Source organism: Bos javanicus, chromosome 3, assembly GCF_032452875.1.
Source record: "Bos javanicus breed banteng chromosome 3, ARS-OSU_banteng_1.0, whole genome shotgun sequence".
NCBI classification, from domain to species: Eukaryota; Metazoa; Chordata; class Mammalia; order Artiodactyla; family Bovidae; genus Bos; species Bos javanicus.
The window spans coordinates 106,037,279-106,061,818 of NC_083870.1; the positions used below are offsets into that span (position 1 = coordinate 106,037,279).

General features: G+C 52.6%; 1 protein-coding gene across 1 annotated transcript; it reads left to right on the top strand.

The window, feature by feature from the left end:
- The first annotated feature begins 8,767 nt into the window (after positions 1 to 8,767).
- Positions 8,768 to 24,002, top strand: COL9A2 (collagen type IX alpha 2 chain). The gene is made up of 32 exons (XM_061412370.1): positions 8,768 to 8,969; positions 10,222 to 10,296; positions 11,497 to 11,532; positions 11,616 to 11,678; positions 12,722 to 12,775; positions 12,900 to 12,935; positions 13,028 to 13,051; positions 13,381 to 13,434; positions 13,726 to 13,779; positions 13,900 to 13,947; positions 14,175 to 14,231; positions 14,315 to 14,368; positions 14,702 to 14,755; positions 15,122 to 15,175; positions 15,284 to 15,337; positions 15,458 to 15,511; positions 16,699 to 16,752; positions 17,148 to 17,201; positions 17,436 to 17,489; positions 18,448 to 18,492; positions 18,855 to 18,908; positions 19,648 to 19,701; positions 19,964 to 20,017; positions 20,103 to 20,174; positions 20,399 to 20,434; positions 20,602 to 20,646; positions 20,736 to 20,768; positions 20,974 to 21,120; positions 21,391 to 21,445; positions 21,761 to 21,949; positions 22,704 to 22,781; positions 23,227 to 24,002. The coding sequence occupies exons 1-32, from the start codon at positions 8,898 to 8,900 to the stop codon at positions 23,424 to 23,426; spliced, it is 2,067 nt and encodes a 688-aa protein (XP_061268354.1). The 5' UTR covers positions 8,768 to 8,897; the 3' UTR covers positions 23,427 to 24,002.
- The last annotated feature ends 538 nt before the right edge of the window (positions 24,003 to 24,540 follow it).

Genomic DNA, 24,540 nt, shown 5'->3' on the forward strand with positions numbered 1-24,540 from the left:
AACAAGGGAGGGACTTCCTGGTGGTACAGTGGATAAGAGTCTGCCTGCCAATGCAGGGGACGTGGGTTCGAGCCCTGGTTCAGGAAGATCCTACTTGCTGAGGAGTAACTAAGCCTGCAAATCTCAACTACTGAGCCCACATGTCTCAACTACTGAAGCTCGCGCACCTGGAGCCTGCGCTTCACAGGAGAGACCACTGCAGTGAGAAGCCATGCGCCGCAGCTACAGAGTACTTCATGCTCTTGGCGACTAGAGAAAGCCCAGGAGCAGCAATGAAGACCCAACACAAGCAAAAGTAAAACAAATAAATAAATTTTAAAATAAAGGAGCTACACTGAATGTGGATTTTCTGCTGAGGGTATTCCCCAATCTTCACAGCACAGGGAAGCTAAAACTCAGGCAGAAATCCAGAACCCTATTGTTTGATAAATCAGAGGGCAAGGTTCAGGATTATCACAGTGTCTAAAATTGAGGGGAAAGCTCCAGAAACGAAAGAGCCAAAAGGAGAGACGGCCAAAACTCTATGCATAAGCTGCCCTCTAATCCTTTGCTGTTGCTCAGTCTGTCAGTCTTGTCCGACTCTTTCCAACCCCATGGACCGCAGCACACCAGGTCTCCATGTCTTTCACCATCTCCCAGAGCTCGCGCAAACTCATGTCCATTAAGTTGATGAGGCCATCCAACCATCTCATCCTCTGTCATCCCCTTCTCCTTCTGCCCTCAATCTTTCCCAGCATCAGGGTCTTTTCCAATGAGTTGGCTCATCACATCATGTGGCCAAAGTATTGGAGCTTCAGCTTCAGCATCAGTCCTTCCAATGAATATTCAGGGTTGATTTCCTTTAGGATTGACTGGTTTGATCTCCTTGCAGTCCAAGGAACTCTCAAGAGTCTTCTCCAACACCACAGTTCAAAAGCATCAATTCTTTGGCGTTCAGCATTAAGATCAAACTCTCATATCCGTACGTGACTACTAGAAAAACCATAGCTTTGACTATACAGACTTTCGTCAGCAAAGTGATGTCTCTGTTTTTTAATATGCTGTGTAGGTTTCTCATAGCTTTTCTTCCAAGGAGCAAGCATCTTTTAATTTCATGGCTGCAGTCACCGTCTGCAGTGATTTTAGAGCCCAAGAAAATAAAAGTGTCACTGTTTTCATTGTTTCTCCATCTACTTTCCATGAAGTGATTAGAACCAGATGCCATGATCTTAGCCTTTTGAATGTTGAGTTCTAATCCTTGGCTAACCTTGAACAGCACATGCATGAACAAGACTACAAGTACCCCACAGGGAAGTCGGTAATGAAGGATGAGAGAACTGAGCAAAGATTTTAGCTACTTCCCACTGTAAGAAGACAGTTTAGAGTTAAATTATGCCAGGTTAGAAATTCTCAGTAAGTACCCAGGACATTCTATTAAGGTCTCAAAAGGACCACACCTTAGGAAAAAGCTATATATCCTATAACTAAGAGTTAGACCCCAGAACTAGGACCAAAAGCAAAAGTAGACTTATTTTAACAAAGAGTAAAACTAAAAATCCACAAATTCAAGATGATCCTCCAGTAATTTAATTGTTGGCTTAAGAATATTTGACATTCTTTGGAGGAATGTTATGAAATTCAGAGTCTCTATAACACATCACTCATGTTCACTATATGTACATATACAACAGAATCAAGAAATGTGACTCATAGTCAAATAGAAAAATAAATCAATAGGAACAGAGCCATAGGCAACTCATATACTGGAATTAGCAGCCAAGGACGTTAAAATAACCATGAAAAATATGTTTAAGAGTCCACAAGAAAGGATGATTACTTACATTAGGTTAAAAAATGAGGAAGCTCAGGGGAGACTTGGAAACAATAAAAAAGAATGACGTGGAAAGCCTAGAAATGAAAAATATAACATCTAAAATTTTAAAATGTATTGGCTATATTAATAGCAGATTTGACACAAAGAAATAATCCATAACTATAAGACAAAATAACAGGAATCAAGCAACCTGAATCACAAAGGAAAATAAAAGATTGCGGAAAAGTAATCACAAACTTCGTGACCTATGGGACACTATTAAAAGCTCTAATATGTGTGTAATTGGAGTTTCAGAAAGATTAGAGACAGATGTGGCTCAGACCATGAACTCCTTATTGCCAAATTCAGAGCTAAATTGAAGAAAGTAGGGAAAACCACTAGACCATTCAGGTGTGACCTAAATCAAGTCCCTTATGATTATACAGTGGAAGTGAGAAATAGATTTAAGGGCCTAGATCTGATAGATAGAGTGCCTGATGAACTATGGAATGAGGTTCGTGACATTGTACAGGAGACAGGGATCAAGACCATTCCCATAGAAAAGAAATGCAAAAAAGCAAAATGGCTGTCTGGGGAGGCTTTACAAATAGCTGTGAAAAGAAGAGAAGTGAAAAGCAAAGGAGAAAAGGAAAGATATAAACATCTGAATGCAGAGTTCCAAAGAATAGCAAGAAGAGATAAGAAAGCCTTCTTCAGCGATCAATGCAAAGAAATAGAGGGAAACAACAGAATGGGAAAGACTAGGGATCTCTTCAAGAAAGTCAGAGATACCAAAGGAACATTTCATGCAAAGATGAGCTCGATAAAGGACAGAAATGGTATGGACCTAAAAGAAGCAGAAGATATTAAGAAGAGATGGCAAGAATACACAGAAGAACTGTACAAAAAAGATCTTCACGACTCAGATAATCACGATGGTGTGATCACTGACCTAGAGCCAGACATCCTGGAATGTGAAGTCAAGTGGGCCTTAGAAAGCATCACTACAAACAAAGCTAGTGGAGGTGATAGAATTCCAGTTGAGCTATTCCAAATCCTGAAAGATGATGCTGTGAAAGTGCTGCACTCAAGATGCCAGCAAATTTGGAAAACTCAGCAGTGGCCACAGGACTGGAAAAGGTCGGTTTTCATTCCAATCCCAAAGAAAGGCAATGCCAAAGAATGCTCAAACTACCGCACAATTGCACTCATCTCACACGCTAGTAAAGTAATGCTCAAAATTCTCCAAGCCAGGTTTCAGCAATATGTGAACCGTGAACTTCCTGATGTTCAAGCTGGTTTTAGAAAAGGCAGAGGAACCAGAGATCAAATTGCCAACATCCGCTGGATCATCGAAAAAGCAAGAGAGTTCCAAAAAAACATCTATTTCTGCTTTATTGACTATGCCAAAGCCTTTGACTGTGTGGATCACAATAAACTGTGGAAAATTCTTCAAGAGATGGGAATACCAGACCACCTGATCTGCCTCTTGAGAAATCTGTATGCAGGTCAGGAAGCAACAGTTAGAACTGGACATGGAACAACAGACTGATTCCAAATAGGAAAAGGAGTTCGTCAAGGCTGTATATTGTCACCCTGTTTATTTAACTTCTATGCAGAGTACATCATGAGAAACGCTGGACTGGAAGAAACACAAGCTGGAATCAAGATTGCCAGGAGAAATATCAATAACCTCAGATATGCAGATGACACCACCATTATGGCAGAAAGTGAAGAGGAACTAAAAAGCCTCTTGATGAAAGTGAAAGTGGAGAGTGAAAAAGTTGGCTTAAAGCTCAACATTCAGAAAATGAAGATCATGGCATCCAGTCCCATCACTTCATGGGAAATAGATGGGGAAACAGTGGAAACAGTGTCAGACTTTATTTTTCTGGGCTCCAAAATCACTGCAGATGGTGACTGCAGCCATGAAATTAAAAGACGCTTACTCCTTGGAAGGAAAGTTATGACCAACCTAGATAGCATATTCAAAAGCAGAGACATTACTTTGCCAACAAAGGTCCGTCTAGTCAAGGCTATGGTTTTTCCAGTGGTCATGTATGGATGCGAGAGTTGGACTGTGAAGAAAGCTGAGTGCTGAAGAATTGATGCTTTTGAACTGTGGTGTTGGAGAAGACTCTTGAGAGTCCCTTGGACTGCAAAGAGATCCAACTGGTCCATTCTGAAGGAGATCAGCCCTGGGATTTCTTTGGAAGGAATGATGCTAAAGCTGAAACTCCAGTACTTTGGCCACCTCATGCAAAGAGTTGACTCATTGGAAAAGACTCTGATGCTGGGAGGGATTGGGGGCAGGAGGAGAAGGGGACGCCAGAGGATGAGATGGCTGGATGGCATCACTGACTCGATGGACGTGAGTCTGAGTGAACTCCGGGAGTTGGTGATGGACAGGGAGGCCTGGTGTGCTGCGATTCATGGGGTCGCAAAGAGTCGGACACAACTGAGTGACTGATCTGATCTGATCTGAATGACTAATGATGTTGTGTCCAGGCTTTGTGAATCCGTTGGGAGAGATGAGGGTGAAAGGGTGTGATGTCAACATTTCCTTCTGGTCTACTATCTGGCTTCTTGGGCCCCCATTTCCAGGTTATTCTTGAAGAGAATAAAGGTAATGTCTATGGCAGGTGGAAAGACAAGAGCAGACATTTGAGTTTCTTTTTTTGGCATTTTGAAATGATCTTAAGCTTCTTTAATAATGTGGTGAATCACATTAATAGGTTTTCTAATTTTAAACCCAGTATAAAATCAACTTGGTCATGATGTTTCCTTTAATAGATTGCTATACTCAATGTGCTAATATTTTAAATAGGATTTTTCCATCTGTGTTCATAGGACAAATCGGCCTCCAATATTCCTTTCTGTTATGCTCCATCACTGCTTTGGATATCAGGGTTTTATTAGCCACATAAAATGAGCTTGAGAGTGTTACTTATTTTTCCATTCTCTAAAAAGCTTGTAGAAGATTCGAATTAGATAATCCTTTGAAGTGTTTGTCAGAGCTTGTTTTATTGACTTGTAAGAATCTTTTGTATGTTATTCAGATTAAGTCTTTGATAATGTACATGATGAATATTTCCTTTTTTGTTTTTAATTTTATCTAAACATGTTTAATATAAAGACATTTTAAAAGTGTTACGAAGTCAAATTTAGACATCTTTTCATGGTTTTGTTTATTGCTCAGAAAAGTTTTCCTTACTATAAAACTGACTTTTTTTTCTGACTATCCAATTACTTCAAAAATTTTTGACTAATCTACCCTTTCCTCAGTGACCTTAAATTTAACATTTATCATAAACTAAATATATATGTCTTTATCATAGATTAAATGTGATTTCCCTGGTGATTCAGTGGTAAAGAATCCACCTGCCAATGCAGGAGGCACGGATTTGCACCCTGATCTGGGAAGACGCCACATGCCACAGAGCAACTAAGCCTGGAAACCACAGCTACTGAGGCCATGTGCTGCCACTCCCGAGGCCTGCACGCTGTAGAGCCTGTGCTCTGCAACAGGAGGAGCCACAGCAATGAGAAGCCCCTGCACCACAACAAAGAGAAGCTGCAGCTCGCTGCAACTGGAGAAGAGCCCGCACAGCCAAAAATAAGTGAATAAAATTAGTGTTTAAAAACTGCATTCCAATTTTGATTGGGTTTGCGTGGAATTCATACACTAAGCTGACATCTTTGCAATGTTGAGTCTTCCTATTCAGGAATGTCAATATACGACTCTCCATTTATTCCCTGCTCCTTAATAGCTATATGAGATTGGCCGGAACCTCTGGTTCATGACTTGTGTCTAAGATTTCTCTTGATCAGCTCCTACTTGGAGCTTAGCCTTCCGCTGAATTGGTTCATTTTATAAGCCCAAGTATGGTAGATTGCATTTTCCAAAAATAGCTGCACCAATATATGTTCCATCTCCCATGCTGTTTTTTGTTTTGTTGGTTTTTTTGCTTAAACAACAGAAGTTTATTTTCTCACAGTTCTGGAGGTTGGTAATTCAAGGTCAAGGTGCTGGCAGGATTGGTTTCTCTTGAGACCTCTCCCTTCTCGTGTTGCAATGGCTGCCTCGTCACTGTGTCTTCACGTGGTCTTTTGCGCATGTGCATTCCTCATGTCTCTGCTTCTTCCTGCTGGTCTTGGAGGGTCTCCTGGGGAGGCTGCGGCTCTCTCTTGAGACATAAAAGCTGGTGGCAAGCATACCCAGGAGTACTCACCATAAGATCTTGCTTGGGCCCCCATGCTCTTGAAATGTGTCAGTGACACTCCATCAAGTGTGGGAGTCCCTGTTCTTTCTCCTTGAAACTGGGCAAATCTTTGTAATTGCCTGGACCAAAAGAATTCAGTGAAGTTAACTCAGTGTGACTTCCAAAACTAGCTCCTGGGTGGCAGTTCTGCTATAGTCTGGTCCCACTATCTCTGAGCTGCTGTGTAAGAAGTTCAGATACACTGAAGCTGCCACGTGGGAGAGACCTTGTGGCAAGCCCACAAAGGGATCAAGGAGAGAGACACCCAAGAAATTCCACTTATTCCAGCCCGTTATTGAAGGATTCCCAGTACAGACACCAGACACGTGAGTGAAAAAGCCTTCTGGTGACTTCAGCTCCAGCCACCATCTGACTGCAACCTCATAACAGACCTCAAGTGAAAAACCAACCAACAGAGCCATTCCTGAATTTCCAAGCTGAGCAGTGGTTGTTTTAAGCCACTCAGTTTTTAGATGGTTTGTTATGCTGCAATAGACAATGAATACACTCATGTGTCCTGTTCAAAGATGAAGCTCATCCCCTTTCCATCTTTCCATACAGGAAAAAAAACCACACTTACTCCCCAGAGACTTTCGTGTGTTCAGCCCACAAAGAGAGGAAGAAATGAACAACATGAAACCAACAACTTTGGACATCTTGTTACTTAGAAATCCTTTACATATAATTCCACGCACCCAGGCAGTGCCCACCAGCTCTCTCTCTCCTCCTCTCATCTTACTTCCTGCAAACTCCTAATTCTCCTTCACTCTGTAGGGTAGAGCAATTCAGTTCTCTCAAACCCTTTCTCCCAAACTCAGGGACAGTTTTCAAAGTGCAGGGCCCTTTGCCAACATGCCTAATGGAGTTGAACTTTCCCAGGTTCCAGAGAGTACTCTCCTTCACTATTTTAGCTGACCTGCTTGTGGTTGTCTTCCCCACACAACAGGACTGATACAGAGAGTCCTCAATAAATCATAATGAAAGCAGAAATGTAGCAAGCACCTACTATGTGCTGCTTGTTAGGTTAAATACTTCATATGCATCATCTCATTCAATCTTCACAAAACCCCATAAGATAGGGACTACTATTATCTCCTTTTAAAGAAGAGCAATCTGAGACTTACCAAGTGGCTCAGTGGTAAAGAATATGCCTGCTAATGCAGGAGACGCAAGTTCGATCCCTGGGTCAGAAAGATCCCCTGGAGAAGGAAATGGCAACTCACTCCAGTATTCTTGCCTAGAGAATCCCATGAACTGAGGGGTCTGGCAGGCTACAGTCTATGGGGCTGCGAAAGAATCAGACACAACTTAGCAACTAAACAACAATGACAGCAAAGACTTCATATTTTAGGGCCTGTGGTCATACTTAGTGACAGAGTCAGACACCAAAGCGCTAAACCGACATTGCTTAAGTGAATGAAAGAGAAGGCAGGAGACTGGAGAGAGGCTACTCTTGACAAGTAGGTTTTGGAAACTCTGGTAAATAAGGTGCGGGTTGTTTCTGTGAACATGAAGGAGATCACCTGGAGGTAGAGAAATGGTCAATCCTACAGACCCTGGTGCTTAAGGGAGCTGCAGAGAAGAAAAAGCAATAGAAGGAGAAGTGCTTGGGATTTGCCTGGTGTTCCAGTGGCCTAAGACTCAGCACTCCCAATTCAGGGGACCTTGGTTCAATACCTGTTCAGGGAACTAGATTCCACATGATTCAACTAAAGATTCCACATGCTCCAGCAAAGATCAAAGATCTGGAGTATTGCAACTAAGACCCAGAGCAGCCAAACAAAAAAAAAATTTTTTTTTTTAAGAAGGATGAGTAAGTGGAAGGAGGAGGAGGAGGGTTGAATGGTGGACACCTGGGCAGTGAAGACTTCAAGGATAGAATGGCCAAGGCAGACCCAGGTGCCAACAGCATCATGACTGGAGGACTAAAGAGCCTCACTGGTCTCCCAGCTGGGGTGGAAACACAGAGAGGAGAGGGAGATGAGGAAGTTTAGAAATGGGGTGCAGACAGCTTGGCTAGTATTAGCAGTGAAGCCAGGGGGAGAAGGTGAAGGGGTGTTCATAGCATGGCTGACCCAGGAAGGGCCGTTGTTGTTGCTGCTCAGTCGCTCAGTCTTGTCCAGCTCTTTGCTGACCGACCCCAGGGACTACAGCACACCCGGCTTCCCTGTCCTTCACTACTTCCCCGAGTTTGCCCAGACTCACGGCCATCAAGTGGATGATGCCATCCAAACATCTCATCCTCTGCGGTATGTTTTAATAGGGACGAGGCCTGATTGATCGTAGGTGGAGAGGAACAAGGTGGATGGAGAGCTGGGCAAAGCCTGCTACAAGGTCGGCAGAACCTGCGGTGTCCTCGGCCTGGGCCCTGGACCAGGGCACCCAGGCCCGGGCTCGCAGGCTGAAGTGGCTGAGGACAAGGCGCAAAGTGATGGGAGGCAGACTGCGGGTCGGGGAAACCGGCTGGGTCCCGGAGATCGGGCTGGACAGGCAACTCGGACGGCCCTCTTCCTCTTTATAGAGGAACGGAGCCATGGTCCCGGTCCCGCACCCTGGCCGCTCTTCGGATCACCCGGCCGAGGCCTCCGGGAAGCCGGGCGAGAGGATGGAGGGTGGGCGCTGGCGGCTGGACAGAGCGGGGCGGAGCTGAGCCGGGAACGCCAGCCTCCCTCCCCGGGTCCTCTCAGGTGACAGACCCCGCGGGCCCCCCGCCCCGCCCAGCCGCATATTCAGGAGGCCCGGCCCGCCGGGTCCGAGAGCAGCCGGAGCCGTCGCGCCAGGAGCTTCAGCCGTCGGTGCGTGCGTGGTGCCCGCATCAGTCCACCTCGAGCCCGACGCCCGCCATGGCCCCCGCAGCCGACCCCCGTAGCCTCCTGGTTCTCCTGCAGGTGCTGGGGCTCGCCCTGGCGCAGATCGTAAGTCCTGCAGCCACTCCCGCTCCGGGCTCCGGAATGCGGGATCTGGGTCCGGGGTTCCGGGTCGTGGGGTCTGGTGGAGTGTTCGGCTTGACCCCCACCCTCTATTGACACCCCCTCGCCTGAGGGGCAGCCGCTCACGTTCCTTCAGTAGGGGCACAAATGGGGTCGGGGGTGGAGATCTCGGCACCGTGAAAAGAGGTGGACGAGCCGGGGAGCCAGAGGGACCCTGTCCGGAGATGCTCGGCCCTGCCCGGGCCCGGCGGCGTGGAGCAGGAGCTGGCGCCGCGTCCTGGCAGCCTGGAGAGCCCAGGTGGCGGCGGAGACAATGGTGCCCATTCACGGAGCTCGGGATCCTCCGCCCCCGCCGCCTCCCAGGGGGCGCCGGCTCCAGCCAGACGCCGCTCCCGCTCGGCTGACGCTATCCGCCGGGCTAGCGCTCCCGCGTCTCACTTCCGAGGGCCGGCTGGGGGCAGGGGGGCCTCACGCGACGCGGGCGCGGAGGGGCCGGGCCGGGGCGCCGTCTGGGGCCTTGGGCGGTTCGCAGCTCGACCGTGGGGCGCCAACCTGGCACTTCTCGGTCTGGGGGTGGGGATGGGAGCGCGGGCACCTGGCAAACGCCGGACCCCTGCCTGGGTCTAGGATGGATCGCGTTAAGAGCGCCATCCAACTGAGGACGGAGGAGCGGTGCTGGGAGACGGATGCTCTCGGAAGGAGGAGAGAACAGGCTTGCCCTCCCTAGACACCCTCAACGGCCCCATCTTTCTGCACCTCCCCAACTTTCCTGTCGGGCTTTATCCTCACCAGGGGGAGAGGTAGAGGGGTACCTATCCATCTTCAATATCTGTCGTCCATCTAAAAATAATCCAAGCAACCGTTCATTGAGGATCAAGCATCTCTAGGTACCGTCTTCCTTAACCATCCGTTATTTGAGTCATCAGCAGCTCCTTCTATTCTCCACCCACGACGGCGCAGGGGCAGCGCGGTACAGTGGAAGGAGCTGGGCAAACCTAGGGCGGAATTCTAGCTCCACAGTTTACCTCCTGTGATCTTTCGGAGCCTGTTTCCTCACCTGCAAACTGGGGCTCGTTAGTCTCGGCTCAGAGTTCTGAACCAGTCAATAAGATAATATATGTAAAGGTCCACAGTGTGTTCTCAGTGAAGGGGAGTTCACGGCTCCTCAGGGGGGACGTGCGCCCCTGGACGCCCAGTTCCCTGCAGTGTCTGAGGGCTGCCCGCTTTGTGTTTTCAGAGAGGTCTGCCAGGAGAGCCGGGGCCTCCGGGGCCCCCAGGGCCACCGGGAGTGCCTGGATCCGACGGAATCGACGTGAGTCTCTAACCCGGGACCGGGACCGGGAGAGGGGGGGCGGGGGGCGAGAGGCTGCGGACAAAGGGGAATTTTGTGTGCTCTGGGAGTGGAGGCAGGGGGTGGCGGCGGTGAGGTCGGTGCCTGGAGGTGCAGTGCCCCCAGTTGCCAGTAGGCAGCGCCGGCCTGCCCCACAAGGAGCCCGTTTGTTCTACAAAAACCTCAAACCAGCCTGGAGCGGCAGAGCCCGTTATAGCTGCTGGTGGACAAGGAGCTGCTGTTCGGTCTACCTGCCACAGCTCACAGCGATTCCTCATCCCCCGCCCCCTCCTCCCGTTTGGGGGTGGGAGACGCCTTAACTCCGCGCGCTGCCCCCTGGCACGTCTGGGTGCCTCTTCAGGGTAGCTTGGGAGGCTTGGCCAGACCGCTGTCCAGCGGGGGCCAGACTCCAGTCTCTTCCCTTTACATTTTTCTTCCCGATTTAGAAGCAGCTGGGCTCCTTCCCTGCTCTCCCCACCGTGGTGAGAGTTAAATACCTCATTCTGGATGCTCCCCCACGAGGTCAGCCCCATATTTACCCATCTCCACAGCTTTCTATTCAACTTGGTGCCCCCACCCTCCAAACACGGGCGCTGGGCCCCTGCCAGGCTCTCTGGCCGCCAGAGGCCCTGAAATGCCTGGAGGTCTCTCTGGGGCTGAATGTGATTCCACAGGCCACGTCTGTTCTCCATCGAGGATCCTTTGTCACAGGGGAAGGAGGTCCTTCCTGCCTTGGGGACAGATTGAAGCTGCCCCCTTGGTCCCTGCCCCTGCCGCATCTCATTCTCCTGACCCCAGTCTACCACTGCCCCCTTCGCTCACCTTCTCTTCGTGTTTTCCTAAAAGCCCCAAAGTTTCTTCTCACACTTGCTCAAATCCAAGAGGCACCGCTCTCCGAGGCAACCCATTCACAGATCTCATGACTGGCACCGTCCCAACACTGGCATGTCCAGAACTCACTTGCATGTTGATATCACTCTCTCCAGCCTGCATGGGGTTGGTCTCAATCCACCTATGGTTTTCTTGAAAGAAAGGGAGCTATTTTCCTAAAAAGCACGAGGTTTGAGAGGACCCAGGACAGAAAAGGAGAGGAGCATGTGGGCAGGTCAACCAGGGCTTGTGTGTGCCCATCTGGGGTTGCACAAGCCACGGTAAGCTTTCTCAACAACTTATATCTTGCAGGGTGACAAAGGGCCCCCTGGGAAAGCTGGCCCTCCGGTGAGTGCTTTTTCCCTTTGACCTTTGATGCTTCCAGGTCTTTCCTGCCTGTGGCTAATATTTGCTCCACCTCTGTTTTCAAGGGACCTAAGGGAGAGCCTGGCAAAGCGGGAACAGATGGGCCAGACGGGAAGCCCGGGATAGATGTGAGTACCTACCTGAGCGTCAGGTAGAGTAGGCTAGGGCTCCACCCCCTGACTTCCAAAACCCAGTTCTGGCATCTTCCCTGATCTGCTGTGCAGAGCATAATGGAGACTCTACAGCTGTGAGTTCCCCTTACCCTCATGTGGCTTCTGACCTCACACCCACACCAGGAGCACTGAATCAAGGGCAGATGGGCATCCAGAGGACTTAGCAGCAGTCAGAATTTAGCCTCACATTTCTGGCCTCCAAGTATTACACTTAATTCTCTGGGCAGAGCTGCCCTTTTGCATCCTCTCCTTTCCTCCCCTTTACCCTTCCCCACCCCACCCCCTTACAGCCCCAGGCACTACTCAAGAGAAGAACATCATTTGGTTGAGAGCATGCAGTTCCAGGGGTTCATGGGCTCAAGGTCACAGGCTCCTGGACACAGGCTCCAAGGTCACTGGCTCCTGGACACGGTTATTGGGAAGTCATCTGGTTGGGGAGACACTTGAGTCAGTCACTAAAAGATGGGAGGAAAAAGTGGCCCCCCATGAATGGCCTGCTGGCTCAAGAAGTGCCCATTAGGGCTGTGAGCAGCCACAGGGTCGCTCCAACTCATCCATACCCTGCAAAGATTACAAAGCATATTGCCTTACACATCGATTTTCATAACCACCCAGAGAAGCAAGCATTGATTATTAACCCATTTTGCAGATGAGAATACTAAGGCTCAGAATAAGCTGTCAAGGGCAGACATTAAGAAAATGGCTAATCCAGACCCATATCTATCTAGGTTTTCTAGATTCCTAGACTGGAGATGTGAGGTCTGGGCTAACAAATCTTTGGGCCTTGGGTTCTTACCTTTCAAAAGAGGATAATCATCAAGGGCTAGTGTGGGAACTGGAAGAAAGGAAAGTGAGGTGTTGATGCCCATAGGCCTTCATGCAGTGTGACGAAAGGCAGCCTGGGCCCAACCAGGAGAGACCTCTGGACCCACCCTGTCCTCCCACTGGTCAGGGAGCAGGTTTGCCCCTCACAGATGTATCTTCTTTTTCTTCTCCAGGGTCTAACTGGAGCCAAGGGGGAGCCCGGTCCTGCAGGGATCCCTGGAGTCAAGGCAAGTGGCCTGTTAGGGGTTCAGCATGGGCAATCTAGGTACCAGAGTTTAGGAGGGGCTGTGGCAGAGAGGAGCAGAAATGCAGGAGACCCCAGCCTCTGAGCCTCTCCTATTGCTTTTGCAGGGCCAGCCTGGGCTCCCAGGTCCCCCTGGCCTGCCGGTGAGTATAACCTGCAGTGGCTTTAAGGGACCCTTTGTAGGTAGGGGGATTTGTAAAAGGAGCCACGAACCTAATCTTTCCTTCTGTTTCAGGGCCCTGGCTTCGCCGGACCTCCTGTAAGTCCTCAGGGATGGGGCAGGGTCCCTGGGACTTTCAGAGGGGGAGAGTTGAGAAGGGCTTCCAGGGGACTGGCCAGCATGGGGAGGGGCCAGCATACTGTGATGGTGTCAGAAATGGGCCAACTTGTCAGAGAACCCTGGGCCTATCCACTGACTCTGAAATTCTCTGGTCCTTAAAGCCCTAATTTGTCCTAATTTGTCTGCTTCTTTGGGGCTGGTTGCAAAGTGAAAGTGGGGAAAGGGGCTCTGGGCACCTGTTTCTATCTTTGTGGCAGGGCTGGGCTAACCCTCTGAGGCATTCTAGCCACTGATGTCTCTGTTCGTAGGGACCACCTGGACCTGTTGGCCTCCCTGGTGAGATTGGACTCACAGGCCCCAAGGTGAGCCCCAGCCACTCCTCTGCTCACTCTGTCTTGCCCTCTGCGTTCAAGCGCAAGCTGAGAACCTCTCCAGGAGTTCCTGGGCCTGCTTCTGGCCACCAGGAATCTCCTCCGGGTCTGGGGCAGCCAATGGCGGGGCGTCCTCTGCAGATCAGGCTTTGATCTCCCCAGATCTCAGGAGGGGACCTGGAGGGCAGGATGGACAGGGCAGTAGCGGGAACTGGAGCAGGGGGCAGAGGTGACCTAGCCAAGGCTGGACAAGGGTATGATTTGGGCCTTTCTTGCTTCCAGGGGGATCCTGGACCAGAGGGACCATCAGGGCCTCCGGGACCCCCTGGGAAACCGGTAAGTGTCCTCAGGCCTCCCACATGGCAGGGTGGGGCTGGGGAAGGACAAAGGTCTTCGGCACAAGACTGGGGAGAGGAGGGTTCGAGTCAGGTTCCATCTCCACACATCTTTTCTCAGGGCCGCCCTGGAACCATTCAGGGTCTGGAAGGCAGCGCGGATTTCCTGGTGAGAGGCGGGGCCTGGGGCGGGGCTAGTCCGGAGAAGGGGCGGGTCATCTTGAGAGGGGCGGGCAAGGAGACAGGTTCCTTCCGACGGTAGGGTCCCTGGAGACCCGGAGAGACTGTACCGGAGAGGTGCAGCCAGGTGCGGGCGGAGGAGAGGTCTTGGGAAGCACTGCCCTGTTGGCCTGGGGCAGGCCAGTGACACAGAACCCTGCGGAATTTCTCTTCCAGTGTCCAACCAACTGTCCAGCGGGCGTGAAAGGGCCCCCAGGGCTGCAGGGCGTGAAGGTGAGCTTCTGGCCCAAGTCTCGGAGGGTGGAGCAGGGGAGGGGGGGACGGGACGTTACTCTAAGCTCTCTCCTTCCCCACAGGGGCATCCAGGCAGACGCGGGCTTCTGGGAGATTCCGGCCGCCAGGGGAAGCCGGTGAGTACGAGGGCAGAGGGCCGTGGGAGAGTGTGTTTGGAGAGGGCCCTATTGGAGCCTCCTCGCATCCTTCTCCCTTCCCTTCAAATGTGGGGCTTCGGGGATGAAGCCTTGAACTGGGAGGCAGGAGGCCAAGGCGCTAAGTCAGTATGTCCCTGGGCAAGCTCCTTCCCTTGCTGTGCCCCCATTTCCCTATCTGTCATCCCTGGGACCCTATGCTTTCCAGGACGCCTTCCTGTCTGCTCTTGCTGAGAAGAGGATGTTGTCTTTGGTTGTCTGAATATTTGTCTCTCGATCTGCCTGCCTATCTGATCTCTCTTTCCTGGCCCTTAGGGTCCCAAGGGAGATGTGGGTGCCTCTGGAGAGCAAGGCATCCCTGGACCACCGGTAAGGAACACTTTCCCCGCCCCACCTTATCCCCCCAGGAGACCTTAGTCGAGTCATTCCCTTGCTCTGGCCTCTAACTGGCGGAAGAGATGCCTGTGTCCAGCTGGTGAGGCTCTGGGTGAGGCTGGCTGTGAGACCCTGGGGGACTGGAACCAAGGCTGCTGTCAGCCAAAAGGCTCAGCTGAGGCCCTGGTTCTGCCACTGTGTCTGGCGAGTCCCTAGCATCTCCGAGTCTCACTGACCATCTGTGACAGGGACTCTGTGCCTGCCTTAGGGAGACGTCTCGAAGACTGGGCTGGGGTTTAGGGAAGGTGTCACAACGTGGGCCTTCTAGTTGCCATCACTGTTATTCTTCTGTCTTGACAGGGTCCCCAGGGTGTCAGGGGCTACCCAGGCATGGCAGGACCCAAAGGAGAGACGGTGAGTGGGTCTGGGGTGGGGGGTGTCCTGCAAGAAAGAGCTGCCGGGACTAGCTCTCTGGCCTCTGGGGTCCAGCCAAGACTGACCCACAATCTCTCCTCTCCCCAGGGCCCTCAGGGGTACAAAGGCATGGTGGGCTCCATCGGCGCAGCCGGGTCACCTGTGAGTCTGCTCCTACTCCCTGCCCCTACTTTCCTCCCCTGGACGCAGCTTCTGGGGCTGCAAAGGATGTGAGTTCCCTGAGCCCATGTAACTTGGATTTCTCTCTGTCCTTCCTACTAGGGTGAGGAAGGTCCACGGGGACCACCGGGCCGAGCTGGAGAGAAGGGTGATGTGGTGAGTCCTCAGTCACCCCTGTTGCAGTCAGGGCCCTGCGGGGGAGAACTGGGTGGACTCAGCTCCACCCAAGGCTCAAGTGGATACACTGAGGTGCACATGTGTGTCTGCGTGTGTGCACATGTAGACGCCCGTGCCCATGTGTTATTCTGTCTGTCTGTATATGTGGGTGGCTGATGTGAGGGGGGAACATCTGTGCCCGTAGCCCAGCTAGCCCAGCAGCTCCTTCCTCCAAGCCCCACCTACTGCTGGTCAACTTCAGGCTCAGGGAGAAGCTGTAGGATCCAGTCCCATAGTTACCAGGCCAGACAATGAAATTCCAGCAAATCAGTCATGGGGCTAATGAGATTTGGCCCAGATCCCAGTTCTCTTAATGCTCTCCTTTTTAAAATTAATAAGAGTATTTCTTCTGAGCAATTTTGAGTTTACAGAAAAATTGAGCAGAAAGTAAAGTTAGGGGTTTTTTTGTTATTGTTAGTTGTATTTTTTTTATTTATGCAAGTCTTTAAACATATGCAAAAGTAGGGAGAATAATATAGTGAGCCCTTATGTCCCTCTCTCCCCAAACTAATCTTTTGCCACACTCACTTTATCCATTCCCTTCTCTCTTTCTTTCCTTTGCTCTGATATTTTCAAGCAAATTCTTAACATTATGTCGTATTACCCATTTCACTTCTCAATGTATCTCTTAAAAATAAGGTTCCGCACATAACCACAATATCACTATCAATCACACAAGCAAAATTATCCAGTTATTCCTGAACAGCATCTAATCATCAGCTTGTGCTCAATTTTTCACAATGATTTCAACAATGTCTTTTCAGGGTTCTTGTTCAAATCAAGACCCAAACCAAGTCCACACATTGTCTTTGGTTGCTGGGTTTCTTCACATCGGTGTCACTCAGGGCCTTGGTGGGTCACACTGGCTCCTCCCCTGTCCTGCCGCTACTCCTGCGCAGCCTGCTTGATGCCCACCTCTGCTCCCTCCAGCTGGGTCCAGGGCAAAGTCACACAACTAGGACCCTCTCCACCAGCCCCTACCCAACATGGCCTGTGCCATAGGGGCCCTGGGACTCTGAGGTCACTGTTCTCAGCAGTTCTCTGAATAGCCAGACTGGGATTCAGCCTCCTGAAGGCTGAATCTGAAGGTGGTCCTGAAGGTGGTCTGCTCTCTGTCTACTTTGCAGGGGAGCCAAGGAGTTCGAGGACCCCAGGGAATAACAGGCCCAAAGGGAGCAACCGTAAGTAGACAGAGGGCAGGGTCCAGGCGGGTCTCCAAGCCCCCAGAGGAGGAGGAGCCTGGGGTTCTAGACTGAACTCTGTTGCCAGTGGGCTGGCTCTGTCACCTCGGGAAATGCCCTCTTTCTGCGCCTCAATTTTTTTCACCTGTAAATAGAGTGGTGATGTAGGAGGGGTCTTGAGACACTCATCACCCACACAAGCGAAGGACTGTCACCCATCCCCTGAAATCCCTTCCCACTTCCATTCCGCTCCCCCAGTTAGCTGCTGGGGCTTCCCAAGCCAACCAGGCCCACTTCCCACCTGCACACTGCCCCCCACAGAGGGACATGGATGGGGGCCCTGACCCCAGGCATCCCCCCATTGTGACTCTCCCTTCAACTTTCCTGCTGAGCAGGGACCCCCAGGCATCGACGGCAAGGATGGGACCCCAGGCACGCCTGGAGTGAAGGTACGAGTGGGGACGGCCCCTGGGATGGGGGTGAGGGTCTGGGGTCCTCCCAGCTGAGGCTCTGAGCTTCACTGCACTGAGGCTGGAGGCCTCGCAGCCTGGGAGCCTTAGATGTGTCACCAACACATTCCTTCTCGCTTCGGGGCCTCAGCTTCCCAGCCTGCACTCGGGTGGGGGCCATGGACCCCCCCTGGCTGGAGCTCTCATTTATGCCTCTGGTTCTGTCTCTTGTAGGGCAGTGCAGGACAGGCAGGGCGGCCGGGAAACCCAGGCCACCAGGGCCTAGCGGTGAGTACAGGGTGGAGCCGTGGGGGCCGCCAAGGGCAAGTCGCTTCTCCTCCACCAAGAGGCCAGGCACTCTGTGGCCCACTTCCCCAAAGTGGCGTGAGTGGCTGATGAGGTGGAAGTCACATACCCAGGACTTGTGCTCTGGACCTTGTCCCTGCTCAGCTCAGGCCTTCTCACCAACGCTGGCCTGGGTTAGGCCTCATCATTTGGACAGCTGCCCTAGCCTTCTCTTAGATTATACCAACCCTCCATGTTAGCTAAGTGGAATCTGACGGTTTCCCTGCTAAATACCTTCCATGGTGCCCCACCCTCCCTGTTCCCCAACTCCCCCAACCCGCCCCCACCACTGCCTCCAGGAAAATGTCATTCTGTCCAGTTATTCAGCAGAGTCACTGAGGTGCAGGAAGTGGCAGGGGAACAGTTAAGACCAGGATAGCTACACTCCTCATCCTCACAGCTCATCTTAGCATCCTAGGACCACCATAATCTGACCCGTCAGCCACTGCCCCTCTTCACCCTCTGCCTTCTCAACAGAGCTTTAGCTTTTCTACCGCCACACCTTCAGGCCTTTACCGGTCCCTCTTATTGGAATGCCCTTCCCATCTCTGAGTCTTCTCACAATTCAGGCCCACCTCCGCCCCCACCTTCTGGGAACCCCTATCCTTCCCTGCCAGGGATACTTAGGTTGAGGACTGCTAACATATCCACATGCAGACTGTTCCTGTGTGCACTCGCGTGTGCTCCTCTTCTCCCCGTGGACCACAGGCCTTGGAAAGCAGGTCCTTCTGTCCCTATCTCCTGTCTCACCGGGGATTCGGGGCTAGCACAGTCAAGTTCACGGCTGGGCCTTCTGCTCTTCAGCTCCCACAAGGCGAGAGAGGAATCTGGGAGACAAAATAGCAGATGCTCAGGGCTCCCTGCTGCCAGGGGAGAAACTGACATCAGCTTCCTTCTACAGGGTGTGCCTGGTATGCCTGGGACAAAAGGAGGCCCTGGAGACAAGGTAAGGAGACCCTAGCCTGGGGGCAGAGAGTAGGCTTCATCTGAGCAAGGGAGCCTGAGGGCAGGGGCCAGGGGCAGGGCTTAAAGACTGCAAGGCCCAGGCCTTCTCAGGCTCAGAGACCGGGCCTAAACACAGGTTCACTGGGGCTGATCACCTCCCTCCTGTTGCCTCCCTCCCACCTCTCATCCTGGCTAGAGAACAGGATGGCATGGCTGCAAGTCAGTGGAGTCCAGAGGACCTAAGAACCCGCTCCGCTTCTCAACTCATTTGGTTCCAGAGTCTGTTTAGGGTTCACCCGGCTTCTCCAAGGCCAAGGGCCTGACTAGGCTACACAGACTGACCTTAGAACTCTTTTCCTACAGGGTGAGCCGGGCCGGCAGGGCTTCCCTGGAGTCTCTGGTCCCCCCGGGAAGGAGGTAAGTGCCCCCTCCTCTGACTCAAGGGCTCTTCTTGCTTTGCTTCCTCCCCAACCCTCCCTCCAGGCCTGAGGACTCTGCTTTTAGCATGTGGGGCCAGAGTGAGACTCTGCAGTGGAGCCCTAGCTTCAGAGTGCCCTCGGGGCCAGTCAGGACTCTGCCGCTGACCCAGGAAAGCTCTCCTCTCTCTCCGCCCCTGTTTCCCTACAGTGCAGAGAGGATGGGGTGCTTCTGTCCTGGGGTATGACCTCTCCAGATGACTGGGGCTGACAATCCAGCAGGCAGAGTCATTTACTCATTGCATAAAAGAAAGAAAAGAAAGAAAGTGAAGTCACTCAGTCATGTCCAACTCTTTGCGACCCCATGGACTGTAGCCTACCACGCTCTCCGTCCATGGGATTTTCCAGGCAAGAGTACTGGAGTGGGTTGCCATTTCCTTCTCCATCACTCATTGCACAAACATTCACCAAATATCTGAAACCCACTAGACACTGAGATAGACAGTCTCCTATTTACATAGAGCTTACGGATTTGTGAGAAAGACATTGAATTAAATAAAGACTCCGAATGTATTGGGTCTTATGAAGGAAAAGGACAGGGACCCAAAGAAAGAAGGTGAAGGAAGTCTTCCCTGATGAAGCAAATTAGCTGAGCCCCAGGAGTGGGTAGGGGTTGGTCAGGTGTGGAAAGGAGGGATCCTCCAGGCTACTGCTCACCTCCGAATTTCTCTGTCCCCCAGGGAGAGCCAGGGCCTCGAGGAGAAATCGGTCCCCAGGGCATCATGGGGCAGAAGGTAAGTGCCTGGCACAGTGGTCCCTCCCTGGGGGCCTCTGCAGCAGCTGGCACTGCTGGACGCAGGATCTTGGTCCTCTCAAGGCTCCATCGTGAGGCCTCCCAGCCAGGACCTCAGTTTGCTGGTCTGTGAAGTGGAGCCAAGGACCTCCATGGTGGTGACAGCAGGAATAGAGGGCGCTCTGACCATGCAGGGTCTGGGATCTGGCAGGGAGAGGCTGCCCCGCTGATGGCTGGGATGTGACCTTCACTTTCCATTTCAGGGTGACCACGGTGAGAGGGGGCCAGTGGGGCAGCCAGGCCCTCAAGGTCGGCAGGTAAGTACAGAGCAGCTGAGATGGGCTCTGGGAGTATGTCTGGGCACCTTGTCTGACTTATTCCTCTGGTTTCTTTTCTCCTCAGGGCCCCAAAGGGGAACAGGGTCCTCCCGGAATTCCAGGGCCCCAAGGCTTGCCAGGCATCAAGGGAGACAAGGTACTAACTGGGACTGAAAAATACAAGGGAAAGAGGCCTTCAGATTCTGAGGGAGGGGTCAAATCCACCTGGAAAAATGACCCTCTGCCGGTCCCCAGGAGCCCTGGGGAGCGAGGTGGAGCTTCAGAGGGGGCTGTGGCTGGGAGCCTAGATTGGGGGGACCTGTGGGCCCAGCCTGCCCTAGATCCGAGCTCACCAGGCTCTGGACTCCCCAATTTCAACAGGGTTCCCCAGGGAAGACCGGGCCCCGCGGTGGAGTGGTGAGTGCCAGAAACCCGCCTTCCCCCCCCAAACCCCCTCACCCCCACCAATCAGGGCATCCCTCGCATCGCATCGGGATGGGGGAGCGGGAGTGTCACAGGCCAGTGCAGCCCCCGCACCTACGCCATGCGGGGCCACCGCGATCTGACCCTGTCTCAATCTGCAGGGCGACCCGGGCGTGGCTGGCCTCCCAGGAGAGAAAGGCGAGAAGGTGAGCGGGCTGCGCGGGGTGGAGGAGGGGAGCAGCGGGCGGGCCCGGGTACCCCACCGCCTCGGGACAGCACCTCCTTGTGCCTACAGGGCGAGTCAGGCGAGCCAGGACCCAAGGGACAGGTGAGTCCTGTAGCTGTGACGCCACGTTTCCCCGCTTCTGCCGCCCCCCCACCCCCATTGCCTCAGCGCCGCTGGGGACTAGGATCGTGACTCCCCCAGCTTCCCTGCCCCCAACCCCATCCTTCCCCTACTCCTGCATAACCCCAACCCCCACCCCTGCGCGTTTGTCTCCTGATTCCCGCTGGTTACCCAACCCGCCCCGCAGCAAGGAGTCCGCGGAGAACCTGGCTACCCCGGCCCCAGCGGAGATGCGGGCGCCCCGGGGGTGCAGGGCTACCCGGGGCCTCCGGGCCCTCGAGGACTGGTTGGAGACCGAGGCTTGCCCGGACAGCCCGGGAGGCAGGGCGTGGCGGTGAGTTGGCCTCCAGGGGAAGAGGAGTCTCTTAGGGAACGCGCCTCTTTGGGTTGCTTGCTGCTTATCCCCTCAAAGGCTGGGAGTTCCTTCCCTGAGGCTGGTACCAAGCCCCAGATCAGAGAGGATGGGAGTGGGTGCTGGAGGGATTTCAGTCAGATGCTGAAAATACCTCGGGTGAGAAAATGGGAACAGGAAGGGGTCATAGCAGCAGAGCAGTCAGACCTGGCAGCCAGGGGCTTCTTCCTGAAAGACGTCCTCTGCTTTCAGGGCCGAGATGCTAGTGACCAGCACATCGAGGACGTGGTGCTGAAGATGCTGCAAGGTGAGGGGGCACCAGCTCCTCCTTCTCACCTCCAGGGCATCGCCACCCTTCAGAAGACTCTCCATGTGGCCTTGTGGGAGAGTCACGAGCCGTGGGTGGCCATTCCAGCTCTGCCTCCAAGGGGTTGGGGACCCTACCTATGTCCTCACCCACTCAGGACCTTTGATGTCTGCAGAACAGCCTGAGGAAGGGGGAGGTTGACCCCTGGCTGTTCTGTCTGCACACCTCATGGCCAGAGGCCAGGATGCTCTGCCTTCCCAGTTTTTCTGAGCCACACCCATCTTACAGACTTCTCTGTCTCATCCCTCTCTCCAGAGCAATTGGCAGAAATGGCTGTGAGTGCCAAGCGGGAGGCCCTGGGTGCGACTGGGATGATGGGTCCCCCAGGACCCCCTGGGCCTCCTGGGTACCCAGGCAAACAGGGACCCCATGGGCACCCTGGCCCTCGGGGTGTTCCTGGCATCGTGGGAGCTGTGGGTCAGATTGGCAACACTGGGCCCAAGGGTAAGTGCTATTCTGTGGTGGCCAGGAGATGGCGATTTGGCCAAGACCAGCCACCTGGGGTCTCAGTTATGCCGGCTGATGGCTCAGCCTCCTGTTTTCTATCTTTCATCATTCCCCTTCCTAGGATGAGGTATACAGTTCTCACCCATGGCTCTCCCATGTAACACCTGGGCTTGCTTTCTCAGTAGCAAATTGATAGAAACAAATGTACTAATTTATAGTCTGGGGGGTTTTTTTTGGGGGGAGGGATGTTGTTTCGATTTTAAATTGACTTAGTGATGCTCCATAAACATCCCTCCATGTCTCTAGAAGTGGGGAGGCAGATGAACAAAACAGTAAAGAAGGCAAGCTTGAGTCAGAGCAGGTGTGAGTCCAGACTCTCTCACTTTCTCATTGTGGCTCTTGGACAAGTTACCCATTAATATTCCTGGGTCTTAGATTTATCATCTGTGAAATGGAGATATTTATAGCAACAATCTCATAGTTGCCAGGAGGATTACATTTAGAGGTAATTTACATGGAGTTGGTATATACTAAATGCCGACTGTTGACATTATCAGACACTTTCCTGTAATGAACTTTATCAGCTTTATAGTTTTCCATCCTTTGGACTTGCCTTTGTTTAATCAGTTCTGCAGTCATTTCCAACTGTCTGAAATAATTGTTGTGTGTGAAATAGAAATTAAATAGCAAGCAAAGAAGAAAAAAAAATTTTCCTATTCTGAAAAATTAAGGCTCGGTTCTTTCTCTGCAGGAAAACGTGGAGAGAAGGGTGATCAGGGAGAAGTTGGCCGTGGGCACCCTGGGATGCCTGGGCCCCCGGGGATCCCAGGTAAGACCCTGGCCCTGCCCAGTAGCAGTCCTGTCCCTCAGTCCTGGGATTAATGACCTGAGACAACTGGATCTCTTCCATGGAGGCCTCCCTCATGCTCTCACAACATGAGGCCAACTCAGTTCCACGCATCCAATTTTTGCATCCCTTTGGAGCAGCCGGGAGCCTCTGGGTCAGGTCTGGCTGGGAACTGGACAGCTGGGATTCTGAGGACTTCCTGGGTTACACAAAAATCTGCTTCACGGAGGGAAGGGAAGGGGCCTTTATTCCCCCGACTCACTGACTGGGAGTAACGCACCATGAGACATGACTCTCTTAGAACCGTGTCTGAGGCAGAGTCCCTTCTTTCTATGGTGTCCTTGACTTCAGTTTCCCTGAGAGACTGAGGAATTCGAAGGCCGAGATAGGAGGAGGCCTTGATGTCTTGACCTTTTCCCTTCCATAGGACTGCCTGGCCGGCCTGGTCAGGCAATCAACGGCAAAGATGGAGATCGAGGGGCTCCAGGGGCCCCAGGAGAGGCAGGTCGACCTGGCCTGCCAGGCCCCATTGGGCTGCCAGGCTTCTGTGAACCTGCAGCCTGCCTTGGAGCCTCAGCCTATGCCTCTGGACGCCTCACGGAGCCTGGATCCATCAAGGGGCCATGAGCATCAGGCCAAGACAGAGCCCAGTGGGCATCCTGGGGGGGAAAGGACTCAGGCCCCTCTGGGTGGACATGCACCCCATGCCTCAGTCCAGGAAACTAGCTTTTCCAGGACCTTCCATCTGGGATCCAGGAGTCCTGAGGAAAAGGAAATTCTAAAACATGGGGGAAGGGAAGGGAGGGCATCAGATGAAAAGGTGAGGCCAACAGGGCACATGGCACTGGAGAGTCCACGGTCCAGAGAGGATGGGGTGGCCTTCGTTCCTGGAGCACTGCTTGGATGTCATCAAAACAAATGTGTCCTTAATCTGCATCATCCTCCACTGGCCATCTTTTCCTTGGGGCAAGTGGACCGAGGCCTTTGCTAGTTCCTGATCCCGTTTTCACCCCCAGGCTTACTGGGTGACTGCCCGGAGGGGACCATCCCTAAGCCAGTCCTCTGCTTCCTACCTGCCTTCCTCCCATCTGAGTATTTAAACACCCATCTCCCTTCCCTTCCTGGCATCACCCTTTCCCACCAAACCCTAGATCCACCCAGGCCTTTCTGTAAATAAAAACCCTCAACTTGGGTACAAGCCAAGATGTGAGTGCTGAGCTTAATTTTTCGTAGGTTAGGGGTGGGCCCCCACGACCTGAGCAGGATGGTCAGGGGTTCCTGAAGGGGGAGGGTGGAAGGTGGGGTGCTTTCCTGTGGGCACATCCTGAACTGAGAGGGTGGCCTGGCCTATTTTAGGAACACCTGTGGGAAACACTGCAGGTAGAGTCAGGATGGTGACCTGCTATCTCGCTGTGGGCAGATCCCTTCCCAGCCTTTGTACAGCTGGGCAAGGACCCAGGTTGCCTCGTTTATCCTGTAGAGAGTACCCAGTGTCTCGCCAGAGCCTGGCCCACAGGAGGTCCTCTGTGAGTTCTGGCAGTCAGCGTGTGCTGGTCTTGGGGCAGGAGCTGGCAGCCAAAGATGGGAGGACCTGGCTCTTCCAGGGGTTACCAGGTCCATGAGAAAAACAGGCCTGAACCTGGATGATGAGAGCAGAAGTGACATTCGGTCTCGCCACTCTCACTGAGGACATCCAGGGGAGACTGGCTCGGATGTGACCGGCTGGGGGCTCCCAGCCTCA